Below are 19716 nucleotides of genomic sequence, written 5' to 3' on the forward strand. Positions count from 1 at the left end.
AAAGATTAATTAATAAAATCGGGGTTTGACCATTGTACACCAAGTGCTTCTCCAAATTTGTACATAAGATAATGGCACAGCATAGCATGAGAAGAATCAGAAGGAAGTATTCAAAGTGTTTAAGAACATGAACTGAATGTACTGTCCTCAATACAAATGATGATTAATGAAACAAATACATATGATATACTAAACTACATTAGAATTTACACTACTTTAAACACAGTCAGTTTTAATTAGTGGAAATATGAAGTGCAGAACATTTTAAAGATACTTTAGAAATTATTTTAAAAGATGTAGGGAAAATCAAATAATGGCTGCCAGTGAATCTTCTTGGCATACTTAAATAGTTAAACCTTCTAAGCAGTGCTTTATCATTCACACCCTACCCTCCCACCCTGCCACTCTCCTTACAACAAACCAGAGAAGTATATAGAGCAGACAGAACAGGAAGTAGATTCAGAAAGGTAATTAACTGCTCAACTTCACACAGCCAGGAAGTAGCGGTGCCCAACCAAATATATAAGGTGTCTGACTCACAATTGGTAGGATATATTTTTTAATTAAGAGCATTTCCAAACTACACATTATTAAAATCCTCAAAGGCCATTTAAAAGGACCAATGTATTATTTATCATGTCAAACTTTTCTTTTAAAAAGTCAGCTTCACTTTAGTCTAGATTTAACAATCACTCATTCCATTGTAGTAGAGTTATTCTTTTTTTTTTTTTTCCACAAGTAACTATTGCACACTTACTATCTGCTGATTGCTGGGCCAATCACTGAGAATACAGTGGTAAATAGAGAATTCCTACAAAGTTCACTACACTCCAGCAAAGACACCCTATGAAAATAATATACATTTGCATTCTGTGTTGAAAATGATATGACAAGTTCAAGTTTCTATGGGAACATATAAATAAGACCTAATGTGATTTCGATGGTCAGAGAAGGCAGTGTTCCCAGTGGCTTTATATGCAAACTGAGGAAGCTAGCCAAGAAAAGCTAACAGGAGTTGAAACAATACTCTAGGTAGAAGAAACACATGCCTTACGGAGGAAGAAGTATGGTGTCTACTTTCAAAGTCAATGTGGCCTTGAGGCACAGACTAGGGCACACAGTGAGACTCAGGGTAGTGGGATCAAATGTGCACAAACCTAGCCTCTCTTAAGGATGTTAGTCTTTTCCTCTGGAGTAGCCCCTGAATCATTCCAAGAAAGTAGGTGTGACAAGGTATGAGTTGCATTTATAAACAGTCCTCTGTTTATAAGGTGGGAAATGAGTTGAAAGGGTTAAGAGGGGGTGTGGGGGAGACAGCAGGCTGTAGAATCTAGGTGAGAGCTAGTATTAAGATATACTAGGAGTAGAGATAAAAGAGGACAGGTCCAAAAAATATTTAGGAAGGAAATCAAGGAGACTTAGTGTTGGGTTAGAAATAGGGGGTGAGTACAGACAGTCAGGATTAGTGAGATTTTACTTAATTAAAAAAGAAAAAAAAAACAACAAGAGTGTATTCATAGGACATCTGTATTCACAAAAGCTAATTGATGATTCAGGTTAATTACTGTTCTCCACATGTTGAATTTCTGACATAGTTTCTGTAAGCATAATTCAGCAACACAACAATGGCAGAGACTGTCATGCCAAAATGAATTGCTAACATATGCAATTAAAATAAATGTCTATGAGACATAACTGTCAAAATAGTAATTATGACTTGGTGAGCTAGAAACAGTCTGAAAACTTATTTGAAATTAAATTCCTGTCCTCTACATAGAGTCAGTATATTCCAAACCAAGGTACTTAAAAAAAAAAAAAACCTAATCAAACTCTTTATTACTGAATATTCAACAACATGATTCAGATAAATAGTATATAACTGGCAACTGTTTTGAGTAGTTTAATGATTTTGAAATCATGTTCATTTGAAATATATTTCAATTTTGAAAAATAATGAAGAATAAATCACTCTCAATTTTAAAAATCTACGGTCATTTATGCCATTCATTATGTGTAAATAAATTTTCTAAGATAAGAGCAAACTACCAAATACAAAGTTAGAACTATGAACATACGTAGTAAGGAGCATTTACTAAGCAATCTAGTAGATTTGGGAAAGTATAAAATTTTTTGGGATATGCATGCAATCAAGAGTACCAGAGGTATTTCTCTGTTTAGAGGGGCTAACAAGAGATAAAGAGTCTTTACAGGTAAATAAGCAGAGTATTCTGTAAAAATATTACTCGAAAATTAATATTCTGAGCCATACTTCTACAAATCTTAAGGAGGTATCATAGTTCACCAATTCCAAGACTCAAATTTTTATTATTATTATGTTGACATTTTAACACCTCTAAAATCAAGATGCCTCTTGTGACTGATATTGTCTTCAAATGCTGGGAAGACAAATATCAGGGACAGTCATTACATTACATAGTTGCAATTACCTGCTCTTGATCATAGCTAAGCAAACTGCTTCCCTCCTGACTGAGCCATGTACACTATTGGTCCAGTATGTGTTTCATTTAACTGCTGTTTAAAATATCTTTGGCCCTGCTGGATGGCTGGATTGGTAGAGCATGTGACTTTTGATCTCCTTGAGGTTGTAAATTCAAGCCCCACACTGGGTGCAGAGAAAAAAGAAAAGAGAAGAGAAGAGAAGAGAGGAGAGGAGAGGAGAGGAGAGGAGAGAGAGAAAGGAAGAGAGAGAAAGGAGGAAAGGAAGATGGAAGGATGGAGGAAGGAAGAAAGAAAAAGGGAGGGAAGGAGGAAGAAAAAAATAGAAATAAAATAGCCTCAAAATGTCTACAGTATAATTAACATAAAATCATTAAAATAAAAATGTATTGTTTATACTGAAATGCATGGCAACAAAGAACAGGATATAAATTTGGTCTTACTAAAATATTCTTTGTTGGAGAGATGACCACAATTACTGGCTTTCCTGCAAAGCAACAAACATGTGCCCTACGAAATATAAGAAAGATATCCACAATTACTTGAAGCTATGTTATATTTTGTTACTGATATCTGTGCAAAACAGACTGCCTCACATGCAATTCAGTTTAGGTTAAGGGAGGACTAATTTCAAAACAATAAGAGACAGATGTGATGACTTCATGAATTGGGTAGGGATATTATTAATTAAATTGCCATAATGTTATTGAATGCATTTTTTTCTTTCTTAGTGATAAATGAAATGATGGTACATCTTACAATAATGTCATACTAGATTCAGTGGAATTTAGTTATGAAACAGTTAAGAACTGAAGGTGGAAGACCAGGGTTCTAGTCTTAGCTCTATAAATAATAATCCGGGGTAACCATGGCCCAGTTTGTCCGTAACCTCGCGGAGAAGGCCCCGGCGCTGGTGAACGCTGCTGTGACTTACTTGAAGCCTCAATTGGCCACATTTTGGCACTATGCCAAGGTTGAGCTGGTTCCTCCAACCCCTGCTGAGATCCCTACAGCTATTCAGAGCTTGAAAAAAATAGTCAAGAGCGCTCAAACTGGTAGCTTCAAACAGCTTACAGTTAAGGAAGCTCTGCTGAATGGTTTGGTGGCCACTGAGGTGTGGATGTGGTTTTATGTCGGCGAGATCATAGGCAAGCGTGGCATCATTGGTTATGATGTTTGAAGACCAAGCTTTAACATCTGTCTGTATTTGGTTTGTTATTTGAGTGTTTTTGGACAATATGTGATCAGACTGGTATTTGAATAAAATAAGATAATGTATCAAAATCAATGTTTTCTCTATCAGACACTACATGGAAGGATCACAGTTTCTCTTGATAATAAGAGGAGTTGTCTTTTGCTTTAATACAGCTCTGAGTGCATGTCTTTTGCTTAGCCTAAAATCGGAAAGGATCTATGTGAACATACCAACCTGGGGTATGCATTTATGAGGATAATTTGAACAATAGATTAACATTCGAATTGAGTGTTTAAAATAGATGATAAATTTATTTCCAGAATAGGGAAAGTCTTTCCAGGGAAAGACTTGGGAAAACTAGAACTTGCTACAGTAGGAAAAATAGTAATACCACGTGCCAAACTGATATGGTTAAATTGTGTTAGTAATACAAAGAACAAAATTTGGATGGTTTCTCTTTGCCAAAATCAGAGATAGAATTTTTTGATAACACCTGTGTTTATAAATGCTGGAGTACTTGGTGATATTCTCAGTATCTTTGTAACGTCTTTAACCGCAGGACATAGCAAATGAGAGCCAGGATGTACATTTTTAATCTAATTTTGATGTGTATTATATTATTAATCTATTCTGTTTTTTCCAGTTTTATGATTTTTAGACCCTATCTTTGCAAAAATAAGATACCCTGTGGGTATTTAAATAGCTACAATTTAGGGGCGCCTGGGTGGCTCAGTTGGTTAAGCATCCGACTTCGGCCCAGGTCATGATCTCACCGTTCCCTAGTTCAAGCTCCGCGTCAGGCTTTGTGCTGACAACTCAGAGCCTGGAGCCTGCTTCAGGTTCTGTATCCTCCCCCTCGTCCTTTGCCCCTCCCCCACTCACTCTCTCTCAAAAATAAATAAACATTTAAATAAATAAATAGTTATAATTTAGTATCATCCATGGGTCTAAATAATACATTATATACTGAAATAAATAGAAATGATTGCCATCAAAAAAATAATAATAATCCGGGACACCATGTGTCAGTCTGTTAATTTATCTGACCCCCAGTTTCTTCACTTGTAAAATATAGAGATTGGGCTAGTTCACTGCTAAGATCTCTGACAGGTCTATGACAATATATGTTTTTATTAATTTTAAATTCTTGCAATAAATTTATCTTAAAGGTATATACAGGAAAACTTGATCACAAAAATTCCTGTTCATCTGAAACACTAATAAACATAAAATAGAAGTAAACAGTAGTTTTTTTCCTATAAGCTTAGTAGTCAGGGTTTTAAAATTAAAAATGGCAGTAGCCATAAAAAATGAGAAAAGAGCAAATAGTAAATGTAATACTGGATAAATGAAGATTTGGTCAAATATTTTAAATCTTCAGAATAATGTAGAAATCACTATTGTTCATAAGAGACTAAATGCAATGGAAGAGAAAGATCAAATCATAATTTTAGTTTAAAACATACTTGTCCTTGAGTCCTCTGAAAATTTGTTTAAATGTATTGTAAATGTTGTGCCATGTTTGTGTCAATAATATTCAGTTTACCAGAATATTTAACCTGAATACCATATTATCCAATAATTTTGAGTAAAGGAAAAATTATTATAAAGCACATTGATATAAAACCTTATCATCAGCTAAAAATTTCTGTAATAATATACCAAAGGGGCATATATCAAATTTCACTGTAAAATCTCATTTAACAAAAACAGATACTATGGGAGGTGATAAAAGTCTGATGAGGTTAAAAACAATGTGGTAATGGAGAAGTTTTTGGCAAAAGTAAGCTATTAACTTTTGGCAAAGGTAAGCTCTTTAAGTTGTGCTTAGAAAGTGGTGATAATTATGGTGGATAATTGCACTAAGATATAATTTATCAAAGTCATTGAAGGTTTATGCAAAAGTATGGAAGGCCAAACAAAGTTTTTAAAATAATAATTTGAAAAAAATGAGATCAAGGGAAATTTTACATGGATATATTTATTAGTTTATAATTCAAGAAACAGTTTAGACTGTTTCTCATGATGGGTTGTGAATTTTAGTACTTTTAGTTTTAGCATAGACCATTGAAGGAAAATCAAAACCATGTATAGCAGGAATTTGTGAAAAAGAAAATACATTGTTTGAAGAGGCAGAAACCAATTATAAAATCAATCTTAATTTGGTATATATAATGATGTGCATGTTGAACTTAACAATGAGATAGAAACATATATTAATATATGTAGTCAAAGATTAATAGCACTCTTACACTTGATGTAAGATGGAGCATATTAATTCAGCCTGGAGTTAAAGATATTCTGGTATTACTTACACTAATTATTGGTAAAACTGACTTACGTTTATCCCCAGTGGTGGTGTTCTCCGTATATCCCCTTTATTTTACCTGTCAGAAATATTATACAAGCTCATCAAGAGCCACCACCTTCTTGCCATAAGCTAGTGCAGAGGAGGTATATTAGGAGCTAAATCTCTATGGATCTCTCCCATATCTGTACATATTGAGGCAGAGATACTAACTACTCTATAATAAACAGCTTGGGAAGACAGACTTAACACCTCTCATGGGTACAGAGGGCAAGTTTATTTACTGTCCACTATAATCAAGATAATGGCTCTCTCCATAACACAGTTCAAGTAGATTTGCTTAATATCCATTATAAAAGATTCAGACTTCCTAAACTCAAGATTCCTCAGCTGTGATACAAACCAACTGTATATACCAGGTGGGCTTATCCATGTTATCCCCAAAGCACTTGGTGGCATAATAAAGGTGATGCCACTTGCTATACTGTGAGTAATAAAGTCTTTTTGTCTGATCCAGGAGTGCATTCCCCCTGCCAGAATCTGCCGTGAAACTGTTGCAGGCTAAACTGTGGGCATGAAAAGTAGAAAAAAATCTCATACCCTTCACATTCTTGGTACGAACCCCAAAATTTCTCATCATAAGAGAAATGGATTAACTTTCCTAGAAATTTTTCTATTTTCTAGGTATTTTAAGATTACAAAGCAGTAATTACCCTCTTCGGCAATTATTCATAAATATATAAATAGTATGATTAATTTCATGACCATTGATTTCTGAAAAAATATAATTACTGGTCACTTGAGCCCAGATGGGTTAAGACACACACCCCAAAACAGATCAAACCAGGTTTCCTCCACCAATTTGTTCTCTCCTTCTCCTCTCCAATTCAGCTAGTTAGGCTTATATCCATGTGAGGGGGAGAAAAACTGGAGTGAAAATTTTAAATGCAGGCTTGTTAATGTAAACATCGAAGAGAAGTCATTTAGCATGTCATTTCTGAAATGCCAAAACAAATGCATATCAGATCCATGGATATTCATTGAGTGAAAAGCCTATTAACTACTAAATTACAGACTCCTCTAAATACATTCCCACATATAACTCTTCTGGAGGAAAACACCCAGTGTCACATTTAAGATGTACTTGTGCAATGTGAGAAATCATTAAAGCTGGGCTGAACATGGCAGGGTGAGAGAAGGGTAACCTGAGAAACAAGGAACTGGATCTTTTAAATAAGTCTACTCTAGTAGGCTTATGTTAATGGTCAAGTTCCATACACAAAGCAGCCAGATAATAAACACTTGATTAAGTTGAAGATGACAGATATACAAAGATAACCTGACATTTCACCTTGATAATTTGTTGATATTTTGATAAACCTTCATTACTGAGCAAATCAGTTAGAAAACAAAAGTCTACACTTATTTAATGAGCACGGAGTAATATATGGAACTGCTGAGTCACTATGTTGTACACTTGAAAGTAATATAACACTGTATTTTAACTACACTGGAATTAAAATAAAAAAAAAAAAAAGTCAGCATTCAGGTCCTAAACCAGACATATAATGAACTGAATGGCTTTCTACAGTTTAAAGGTAAAAATCATCAGTTGACACAGTTTCATTGCATGGGTTTTTATTATATTGATAGAATGTATCTAAATTAGTGTTTATTACTCATGTTTAAAATTAAACAGGTAAATCACATTACTACACTTTGATTATATCCTTTGCATATTTCCAATATCTGACATATCAAGATAATTATGAATTATGAACCTCATGAATCCTAACCTGAAACCTTACTGTACTCCTCACAATCCATGCAAAGCAGTACAAAATTCAAGAGAAATTTAGCCAACTGCTATGAAGTAAGAGAGAGGGCTAAGTTTGAAAAGGAGATAAATAAATGATAATGAGGGATGCCAGAGTCATCTTTTTCTCTTTTTAGGTGGCAGGCAGAAATACCATGGGCCACTCTCAACTACTTCCGTATAGAAAAGCCTGTGCCACCCTGATCCTGAATATTACCAAAGCACATTGTCAGACTGAGGAACCTTGACATTCTTCAACATTTAACATTTATTATTTCTTCAGGTAATCAAATAAAATATATCCCCTCTTATTTATGGCAGGCATTTAAAACTGAAAAGCAATGTGTTTATCAGCAAAAAATAAGTTTAGAATCATGACTCTCCCATCTATGTTCTATTTGCAACTGCAAGAAATAAAACAACAATTGAGAAAGAACTAATACGGCAGGAATTTAGTGACAGACAGCAGTTGCATTGTTTCACGTTAGCTGTTCGAACAGCCATCAGGCGATAATGACTTTCAGTCACTATTAATCAATATATTATTCAGTTGTAATTTCCCATAAGTCATTGCTATTACTACCAGTAATCAAGTTTCCTCCTTTGTTGCTTGAAATTAAACCTGAACAAGTGGTATGACTAGTTAACAGTCCATCTTCAATAGCTCCCACCAATAATTTACCACTTTGCACATTAGACTCTATTAGTAATACGAAGGCTGTGTATATTTTTTAAGCAAGGTGAGCTGCTAAGTAATTGACAAATATTATTCCCCCTACTTTCAGTGAAGAACTTTATGCTGCCTAGATGAAGTTAGATTAAAATCAATTAAAAAAGATAAGTTGGTTTTGTTTATCATGTATTTTTATAATTTATCTGACAGCTGTTCTCCTGAATACTGTTGAAGGATGCATATGAAGCAGATACAACCCCTTTGAATAAATTGATGCTTCTTTAAACTTCTTTTTTGGAATGTATTATGCCCAAACAAGGGTGGTAAGTTAATTCAACAATAAGATTCAAGATGGCACTAAAAACTTCCTGATCTTCCAGATTTTGTACTAATGTTTAATTAGGTTTAACTGCATGACTGGAAATAGTGCTGTTTCAGTATCAGCATTAGGGAGGTCATACTTTTGAGAATGCCATTTAACAGGAAAACAGTAACACAACAAATTAATATCAATAATGTATGTAGTGAAGAGACTGAACCACTTATCTCACACAAGATGCAGGAATTCCTGTTTTAAAGCAAAATAGGGTTGCCTGGTGGTCACTGGTTTAAGCATTTGAATCTCAATTTCGGTTCAGGTCATGATCTCACGGTTCCTGGGCTTGAGCCCCACATCAGGCTCTACACTGTCAGTGCAGTGCCTGCTCCAGGTTCTTGCTCTCAAAATAAATAAATAATCATTTTTTAAAAAAATAAAGCAAAATAAAATAAAACATTTTTGCTGGTCCTTTTACTTAGGTTGGGCAGTACCAGCTTCTGATGCATAGAAGCAGTATAAACACAAAAACTTCCACTACTAAAGGCCACTCACGTTCATTAACAAAGTAAAGTTTGTGTAGTTCCATGTAGTTCCACATATGTATAACTATAGTGGCTTCATTAAGTGGCTTACTTCCATCTTTAATAGAGTCACCTTTTTACAAGGCCAGTTTTACATCTGACTTATCACTTGATAAAATGTGTCCTTCACTATTTAGATACCACCCTTTTACATTTCTAGACTATAAACGTAAAGCTTATTTATTTAAGCTTATTTACTTTTTTTTTTTTTTTTTTTTTTTTTTTTTTTTTTTTTTTTTTTAGTAATCGCTATACCCAGTGTGGGGTTTGAACTCACAATCCTTAGATCAAGAGTCCCATGCTCTTCTGATTTGCCACTCAGGTGTCCCGGAGACAGATTATTCTGTATGGTTTTAGTTTCCTAAAATTTGCCTAACAGCCCATTAAAACAAAACTTTAGTTAACATAACTAAGACCATACAAGAGAAAGTATCAGTATCCTTATTTAATGTCTTCATGTCCCATTGTAAAGAATGGATTGTAATAAAAAAAAAAAGAGAATGGAACTCTCTTTTTCCCAATTCTCAAAAATTATCAATTAATTGTATCTTGAAAACTCTTGCTTTGGAATACTTATAATAATAGCTCATTGTGTATAATATGGAAATGGACAAAAGTCTCCATTCAAAGACATGAAATATGCCCACAAAACAGAGAGAGAATTGTATAATGTTTCAAAGTTTGTCATTCAATAAATTTTCACTTTCTTTGCAGAAAAAGGACTGATATGTAGAGCAGCAGGAAGAGAAATGTCTACTGTAAATTTACTTCTGACTCCTAAGGAAATATTGTTTGTGGCAATGACAGAAATCTCAAAATAATAAGAATATTACCTATTGAAACGAGGGGAAAAAAAAACAAACTAAAAACGAAGTATTTGGTATACTGAACCACTATTTTATAATTTGTGAAACATTTCACAAAATGGATGCTGCTACCTGAGACTCTAAAATAAATAAAGTGTTTCTAAAACTGCAACTATAGATATTTAATTAAAAATATTCCTAAAGAGGGGTGTCTGGGTGGCTCAGTGGGTTAAGCGTCCAACTCTTGATTTCAGCTTAGGTCATGATCTCATGGTCACGGGATGGAGCCCTGCTTGAGATTCTCTCGCCCTCTTCCTCTACCCTTATTATTTACATATGTGTGTGTATATACACATACACACACATATGTAAATAATAATCTTAAAGAGGAAAAAAAGTAAGATCACTGAAAAAAGAAACGCTATTTCATTGCCTGCTTTCTAATAAATGACCCATGAAAATATGGCCATAAAGAAGCAGGAGCACAAAAGAAGGAATAAATAAAATCAGAAGCTGATTAAGAGTTCTTCCAGGGAGATTATAGCTCAAAATGAACTGGGACTTATTACAAATACTAAGGACAACAATTTAAACATAAAAGACACGATTTTAAAAAGAAAACAATCAAGGAAGTGATGGTTCCACTACAAGAATCAGGTGACAATATAATATTAACACTTGTTAGATCAAGACTTTAACTTCTTAGCTGTGATTTTCTTCTATCTTCTCAAAGAAAATCTCAAATTAATCAAATATAAACTTAAAAATTATGAATATATCCAATCTTTTCCTCAAGTGGAATATTTTAAATATTACTTTTTCTTTCTTTCTTTTGCTGTTTCCCTGCTAGTCTAAGTCTTCCATCTGCCCAGGGACTCATTAAGAATTGTTTTAGATTCGCTGCAAAGAGAAAAACTGAAGCCTGGTCAGTTTCTGACATGAAAATATGATTAGGCAAGAAGCCAAAAGCCTTTAAAACCAGGCAACTCTCTAAAGAAAGCATTCTCATCCTTTTGCATGTGAAAAACCGAGCTTGAAAAACTGAGCTCAGAGTATTAGCTAGACTGTAGAGGAGATTTTCTTCCTCATCACTAACTTGGCTAAAGTTAAAACAACAGCAACAACAACAACAACAACAACAACAACAAAACACTGCCCTTTTTCCATCGTGTACAATTTATTGGAAGGTATATAAAATGATGTGAAAGGACATATGTTCTGATTTCCACTTTGTGGGTTTGACCTATAAGGGTTGAACCCAGGCTGGGGGCTCTTTCTGAGATATCCATCCTGGCCCTGTGAGGAGAAGGCAGAAGAGAGAAGGGATAAAGGAAAAAAAGAAATCTGCTCTTGAGATAACAGAGTGAGTCAATTCAATAGTTCACATGGGTATCTCTGAGTTACACACCTGTATTCAAATTTCAGCCTCACAACCAACTAGTCAAGGATCTTGACAAAAGCCACCTATCTATCCAAACTTCAGTTTAGCAATATACAAAATGTTAGACCAATACCTGGCTCTTCCCCACAAACTAAATGAATTAACGTATAGGCAACAAAGATTGTATTATTTATGATGTCAACTCCCCCAGAGAGAATATGAAGAGAAGAGTTTGTTTGCTAAAGACGTTGGCAGATTTGGCACGCTACAAAGTATAGGTGGTAACCAGAAAGAGGTGAATTGCTAGGTAGAACACAAGAGGAAGAAATTGAAGCCCTGGGTAATTATAAAAAAGAAGGTGAAGAGCAAGTGGGAAGAGAGTAGGCTAAAGCCCCTGAATGAGCCAACACGGTGGCAGAAAGCTACATAATACGTAACCTCTGGGCACACAGATCTCTACATGACCTGAAAACTCCCAGAGGGCTCAGTCTAAGTGAACTTCACCGGAAATCAGGAAAAGGTGTTCAGTTTGCATCTGAGTTTTTGAAGGCAGCTGAGAGGACACAGAGGTAAAGAAGGCCATATGAGTGAGCTCTTGTGGGCCTCAGCAGAAAGCCTGGAGAGAACTTGGACATTCCAGGCCATGGAATTAGAGGTTAATCCAAGTTAAAAATAACTGTGAGATGTAGGACTGGAGCCCCACTAACATCTTAGACTGGGGTTTACACATGTAAATTGACCTCAAAAGATGGATGATAATATCAATGACAATGACAACAATGAGGATGATTTTCTAATAAAGCAGGTAATTGATTAAGTAAACTTGCAGACCTGGTGTTCGTTAATTTAAACAAGGCATTTAATTAAGTCTCTAATTATATTTTGTAGACAAAGTAGAGTAATGAGACAGAGGAAAATAAAAAACACCCCAAGAGTCAGGAATCAATACTAACATTTTGTACCAAAACGATGCCAATTAATGAATCAATCTGAAGTTGCAAGGAAAGTGGTATGATTTGGGGTTCTGTGATTTATGTTGCTGTTTACGTATTTTCATCAGTGATTTGTAAGAAAGCTATAGAAAGCAAACTTGTCAAACTGCAGAGAATCCCAAACCAGGATAGAGGATAAAGGTATTCAGGATGAGATCACTGGAGGTAGAAATTTATTTTTTCAAATAGGCAGCAATATAATTAAAGGTCTGCATTTAGATTTTAAAAATCAATGGTACAAGTGTGGGGGTACAATTATCTAATTTGATAGCAGCTCACATTAAAAAAAAGACAAAAAAACCCTGGGCTTTAAGTAATTATAAGTTCAATGTGATATGGCTGTGAAAGGAGTTATTGTCATCAAGCCTTCATCAATATCACTACCAACTCATGGGAGGCAATTATCTTACTTCACCCTACAGTAGTTTATTAGTCTTAGTTCTGATTCCTGTGCTGTAAGTGGAAATTTGGATGATGATTAGTGGACAATCTATGGGAAGTATAAAGTCTTAAAACTATTTGAGAATATTTGAGGGAAGTGAAAATATTAGTTTGTTAAATATGAAGCCTTGCATAAATACCTAGTAGTTGAATAACTTGATCATCTGGTATTTCTCTTTTTAATTTTTTGAGGATTCTCCATATTGTTATCCACAGTGGCTGCACCAATTTGCATTCCTACGAACAACAGTGCATGAGGGTTCCTTTTTCTCCACATCTTTGCCAACACTTGTTCCTTGTCAATTTTAGCCATTGTGACAGGTGTAAAGTAAAATCTCATTTGGCTTTAATTTGTATTTCCCTGATGATTAGTGATGTCCAACATCTTTTCATGTGTCTGTTGGCCGTCTGTATGTCTTATTTGGGAAAACATCTATATAGGTCTGCTGTCCATTTTTTTAATTAGATCATTTGTTTTGGTGTTGAATTTACCTAGAGAAAATGAAAACACTAATTCTAAAAGATATATGTATCCCTATGTTTATTGCAGCATTATTTACAATAGCCAAGATACAGAAGCAACCCGTGAGTCCACTGATTGATAAATGAATAAAGAAGACGTGGTGTGTATGTGTATGTGTGTGTGCGCATGTGTGTGTGTGTACGTATGTGTGTGTGTGTGTGTGTGTGTGTAAAATGGATGTGGTGAATAGGTACATATAATGGAATATCACTCAGACAAAAAAAGGAATGAAATCTTGCCATTTGCAACAACATAAATGGACCTGAAGAGTATAATGTTAAGTATAATAAGTCAGAGAAAGATAAATACCATATGATTTTACTCATATGTGGAATTCAAATCGGTGGTTGCCAGAGGAGAGGTAGGTGGGGGAAGGGTTAAATAGATAAAGGGGATTAAGAGTACACTTATTTTGATGAGCACTGAGAAATGTATAGAATTGTTGAATGATCATTTTGTACACCTGAAACTAATATAATACTGTACATTAACTACAATTGAATAAAAAAATAAAAAAAGGAGTGAAGCCTCAGTGAGACATGCAAACTTTCTTCAAATAAGTGAGTTTGTTGTGCAATATATTTGTTCTTTGCTTTGCTACAGAACCAGCCCAGGTGACATGTTAGAGGAACTTATCTGGCTTAGCCCAGTACTGCCAAAGGCAGTGAGAATAAGAGTATGAAATGGGGCTTGGGAGCATCCAACAGTTAGGCATTCAGCCCATCATAATTTAAGTATCAACAGGCATTTTTGGGTACCCTATGTCACCCGCTGCTTGGTAGTAAGCTGGAGTTGATATACAAAATACATAACAACTGTATGGCATGAGCACAAACCAATCAGAACAAATGCCTGATCAACCAGAAAAAAATGTCGGCCACAAACAGCAATATGACCACCCCAGTATATCCTGCATCTAAATTCAAGATTATCAGCCAAGGGAGGGGCGCCTGGGTGGCTCAGTTGGTTAAGGGGCCAACTCTCAGTTTTGGCTCAGGTCATGATCTCATGATTTGTGGGTTCGAGCCCCAAGTAGGGCTCGCTGATGACAACACAGGGCCTGCTTGCAATTCCCTTTCCCTCTCTCTCTCTCTCTCTCTCTCTCTCTCTCTGCCCCTACCCTGCTCATGCTTGCTCTCTCTCCAAATAAATAAATAAACTTTAAAAAATATATATTAAAAAAAAAAGATCAGTCAAGGGAGCGAAGGTCCATGTGTCATTATAACATACTAAGACAGCTGCTGTATTAGAAGTTTGAATGAAGAGTAGTAGCACTCCTGGAAAAAAAAGGAAAAGGCTTAACCATCAAATAGCATTTTAGATGGAGCTTTATAAAACTAGATGAAACAGGTGAAAGGAACATCATAGGAAAAGTCAAGAAACTGTAACAATATTTGGTATGTCCAGGGAACCATAAGTATATCAACATCACTACATTATCACTAAGTGGGAGCAAGTGGCAGGTGTCTGATCAGACAGACAAGATTAGAAAGGTAAACAGAAGCCAGGTCATGAAGGTTTATGTGCACTATGCAAAGAGGTATGGATGCTATTCCTTGGGCTTTGGCGAGCCACTAAAGAACCATGAACACGAAAGCAACACGATCAAAATTATTCAGCAGAAAGACTACTGGCACTGAGAAAGACAAACTAATAAGGCTACTGAAACCACTTAGGATTGGTCTGAAATAGGGAAATGGCATAGGAGCAGAAGGAGGAGATGAACATCAAAGATATCAGGAAGTGAGGGGCACCTATTCGGATAAGCGTGCGACTTCAGCTCAAGTCATGATCTCGTGGTTTGTGGGTTCAAACCCCGCATTCTGCTCTGTGCTGACAGCTCAGAGCCTGGAGCCTGCTAGGGATTTTGTGTCTCCCTGTCTCTCTGCCCCTCCCCCACTCATGTTCTGTGTCTGTCTCAGAAATAAACATTAAAAAAGAAAAAAAGATACCAGGAAGTGATTGCTTAGCATTTATTGACTCAAACAGGATGATGCATAGATTTCTTGCTTGGTAAACTAGGGCCACTCACTGAGATAAGAACATAGGGTGGGAGGCACCTAAGACAGACTGGTGAAAATAACAAATTACAGATTTTGAGTTTGAGCATTCCAACAGACATGAAGAAGGAAGTATCTCAGAGAATTTGAGAGGTGGCATCTGAAGCTAACAATTTCAGACTTGCTATAGTATCTAACAGGTATACTGAAGAAGAAAAAAAGGACTGAGGCTAAAACTGACTTAAAAAAAAAAAAAAACTAACATTGAAGAAGTGGATTGAAAAAGAAATGCCAGCAAAGAAGTGTAAAGGCACAGCTTTGTAAGTGTGTAGCCTTGGGCAAGTCACTTTGCCCCAGAACTCTAATTCCTTCACCTTATACATTGAAGATAATAATACAGAGCTCACAGGGTGCCATGAGTCTTCACTCATGGTTCCAAAGAGTCAGTTCTCTTCTCTCTTTTGGGGCTATTTCCAGCCAATCATTGACTAGCTAAAGTTGACTAGCTAAAAGTAACTCATTTAAATTCCAACTTGAACATTTCTCATAAAAAAAAAAAAAATAGGGGCACCTGGGTGGCTCAGTCTAACTCTTGATTTTGGCTCAGGTCATGATCTCACAGTTCCTGATGGGTTTCACAATGTGCTGACAGCAAAGAGTCTGCTTGGGATTCTGTCTCCTTCTCTCTCTGCCCCTCCTCTGCTTGCTCTCTGTCTCACTCAAAATAAATAAAGTAAACTTTAAAAAAAATTAACAAATTTGTGGTATAAGAAGAAGAGCACAAGTTCTGGAGTCCACTGGATCTGGATTCCTGATCTGACTTTGGACACTTTATGTAACCTGTCAAAACATGTTTTTTTGAGTTATAAAATGGGTGTAACTGTTCCTGCCTCACAGAAATTCTGTTGCTTAATGGCAAAAGCATAGCAGTTCATCTCTCTCAGTGTCTGCAATTCAGCAGGGATGCAGTTAAGTCTTAGTTCCTCCTGGACCACATCTCTGCTTCTCAAGTGTACTGTACCAGACATAATACAAAATTTCCTTAATGACTCCGTGTTATCATTATGAACATCAGTTAATGCTACGTGTCTGAGATGCAGATGCAGCTGCGAACGTAACAGAACATCAGGCGAAATGAGCCACTCATGTAACACCCAGTTGACTTGCCTAATTTTGTCATATGCATGATATTGCATCCACAGCAGCTTGAGATGATTTACCAAGCACCAAAAAATGTGAACAGCTGCCGTTCTAAGATTTGATACCATATAAGCGAGATCAACGAATGTTACAGTCATTCATCAACCTCACAAACGTTTGTTTGTTCTTTTACAGATAACACAACTTTCTCATGTGTCTGGCCTTGTCTTTTATAAATGAAGTCCGGGATCCATGTCGTACCACACCATTCTACAACACTGGAGAACACAGCTCTGACAACACTTTTGAGATGATGACTGCATTACAGACGTCAAAGGATCTGTCCTAGATAAGTGCCCAGCCCAATCACAGTCTCCTTTGCCTCAGCAGCCATATTTCATACCACTGTGACCCTATCCTGGGCCTGTCCCTGGGTAACTACCCCCAGAATGAGCACCAGATGTATGGCCAAATGATTCAGGGTAGCCTGTGACTTAGCCTATATAGATCTGAAAGGGTAGGCGAAACTATTTAGAGTCATTGTTTTCAAAATGCATAAAGGGATGCACCAAGAAACTCTGCAGTGCACTAATGGTGAAGTAGTGTCATGTGTAATCCAAGTTTGGAAGGACCTGTAAAGATATACAGAGGAGGAAAAGGATGTAGTCACCCGATCTGAATAAACAATAAGTTAGATGTACAGAGGGAGGCAGAGCAGCAGAGAGAGAGGGAGGACAAGAGAAGGAGAGGAAAGGGAGGAATGGGGAAAGGGGTTAGGGGAGGAGAAATTTTAGAGAAAGATGCCTTGAGCCCCAAGGGCTTTAAAGATCCCCTTCCACTCTGGATTTTTCTTCAGAATACACTGCCTGTTTTCCTTACATAACTCAAGATGATCTTTTTTTCATTCAATTAATTTAGCCTGACGGATACATTACAATGGTATTAGAAGACAACTTCTATGCCCCAGTCAAGTTCATCTTGTATAATGTGCTGAGTTGCAATGGTTGCCATGGCTTTGATTAACCTTATAGATTAAGTTCAGGTAAATCTCCTCCACTACCTGCTCCCCTCCCCCACCCATATATCACATAGCAGAGACACAATATTCCTTTACAGAATCCTGGGGTGTAAATAACTAATGTTCTGGGTTCTGTGTTTTATCTCCTCAGAAATGCCACTCTACACGCTCCTTTTCACTGTTTCTCTTTCTCCACTGCTGTCGCTCCTCCTCGCCCACTCTCTTCCTCCTTTCTCCTCTGCTTTGCTTTTCTGGGTAGCTGCTACCTCATCCCCATCCTTGAATGTTTCTAGGGTTTCATAGGTCCTTTAAAAATATCGACAGCCAATCTGTGCACCATCCAGAGAACCTTCTCTAATCTTCACAACCTGTGCTCTTCTCCATCGTTTCTAGTACCAAGGTACTGGTTTCTAGATTTTGTTTGTCATCCTTGAATCCTGAGAGATTCTGAAAGCCTGCTTTGATTCAGGCTAGGCTCTGAACAGGTATAATTTTTGACAGTGAGAGCTATCAAACAGCAGCACTTGCTCCACTGCAGTGAGTAGCACGTGCCTGGCCATGTGCGCGGTGTGGCCGAGAGCCGAGGATGGGCCCACTCACGGCTCCAGAGAGACTCCTTAGCTGTGAGTTTTATTAACATATTAACACTTTTAACCTAAAAATATCAGGCAATATCTTTGTGTGACTCAGAAAATCCAGATGAAATGTGTAAATCGAGGGTTCCAGGCCTTCTCTGAGGACCTGACCAAACAGTGGCCTCCCTCTGGAATAATCCCTGCCAGAAATCATATAGAAAAGGCAATGGCATGAAAACCAAGGTTGAATATGACCTTGTCACACTATAGCTGTGTATTTCTCAGGGTCTCATCACAGCCTTTTATTTACATGTTTGAATATGCAACTTAATCTTAACTAAAGGGACAGATAACCCACATCCCACAACCTTTGCTCTACCACCAACCAGCCACATGATACTTGGCTTACAAATCACTTACAAGCTGTAGGCATCAACTGCCTAATCCCTTATTTCTTTTTTAAATGTTCATTTATTTTTGAGACAGACCGAGACAGAGTGCAAGCTGGGGAGGGGCAGAGAGACAGGGAGACACAGAATTCAAAGCAGGCTCCAGGCTCCAAGCTGTCAGCACCAAGCCTGATGCGGGACTCAAACTTCCCGATCTGTGAGATCATGACCCGAGCCGAAGTCGGCTACTCAACCGACTGAGCCACCCAGGCACCCCAACTGCCTAGTCCTTTAAAGTGAGTGGATGGACCAGATATTTATCATCTTAGAGCTTTAAGATTTGACAGTATACATTTATTTGGTTTTCAGTATAAGAAGAAGAACCTCTTAGGAGAAGTTATTATCCTATATTAATTAGCTTCATTAAAAGTGCTATAAGAGCTAGAAATTTTTGCATGCAAGTTGTCTGAAAACAGAGGCAGGTAAGAATTTCCTATATTCAACATAGAGAATCAAAATTTATTTAGTTATTTCCTATTTAGCACCACAGAATTTCAGGGTTGTTTTTTTTTTTTTCCTTCTGCTTACTGCCCAATTTTATTTCAGAAACAATACTAGAAGATTGAGCTCAATCAATGTCAAGAAGATAAACTGAAGCAGAGAACATCTGGAACCCTCACTCCCAGGATAGCGCTGCATGAGAATGAAGACTGGGGTGGAGAGCCTCACTAGCCAGATACATGTGGAAGGTCTGCACATGCTAGTCTGTATGACCCCTCCAAAGTGCAAGTTTTACCTGTTGCATGGCAATCTCTGCCCACTCCATGAGTGTAAGAAGGAGCGGGTTGCTCCCGAAATAAGACTCACAGCTAGTCTGACTGGGGAAAGCCTGGCAGTCACTGAATCATATTCTGTTAGGAAGTGGGATTCATGTATTAAAGGTCATTGTTCATGGTAGCCATGAAATATATAATGCAGTTAGGCCTGCCTATGTTCAGGTATGAGAGGCCACTCATTATTTTTAGTCACCTTTTAGGCAGGACCTCAACCTAAACCTCTGTACCCTCCAGGTTTTCTGATGTTGGCGGGGTGAATCAGGTGA

At 36.8% G+C, this 19716-nt stretch overlaps 2 protein-coding genes across 4 annotated transcripts in view; one reads left to right on the plus strand and one right to left on the minus strand.

Moving 5' to 3' along the window:
• Window positions 1-19716, minus strand: part of NKAIN2 (sodium/potassium transporting ATPase interacting 2) — a 977009-nt gene that overhangs the window by 859890 nt on the left and 97403 nt on the right. The gene's annotated exons all lie outside the window — the stretch shown is intronic.
• On the plus strand, window positions 3307-3741 carry LOC106983876 (ATP synthase subunit g, mitochondrial-like). Its single transcript, XM_053222291.1, has one exon. It carries the CDS (start codon window positions 3326-3328, stop codon window positions 3635-3637), a length of 312 nt encoding a protein of 103 aa, XP_053078266.1. The 5' UTR covers window positions 3307-3325; the 3' UTR covers window positions 3638-3741.

This window comes from Acinonyx jubatus, chromosome B2 (assembly GCF_027475565.1).
Source record: "Acinonyx jubatus isolate Ajub_Pintada_27869175 chromosome B2, VMU_Ajub_asm_v1.0, whole genome shotgun sequence".
Classification (NCBI taxonomy): domain Eukaryota; kingdom Metazoa; phylum Chordata; class Mammalia; order Carnivora; family Felidae; genus Acinonyx; species Acinonyx jubatus.

Bases quoted from the DNA above. Each gene is read 5' to 3' on its own strand.
- LOC106983876 (XM_053222291.1), top strand. From the start codon at position 3,326: ATGGCCCAGTTTGTCCGTAACCTCGCGGAGAAGGCCCCGGCGCTGGTG.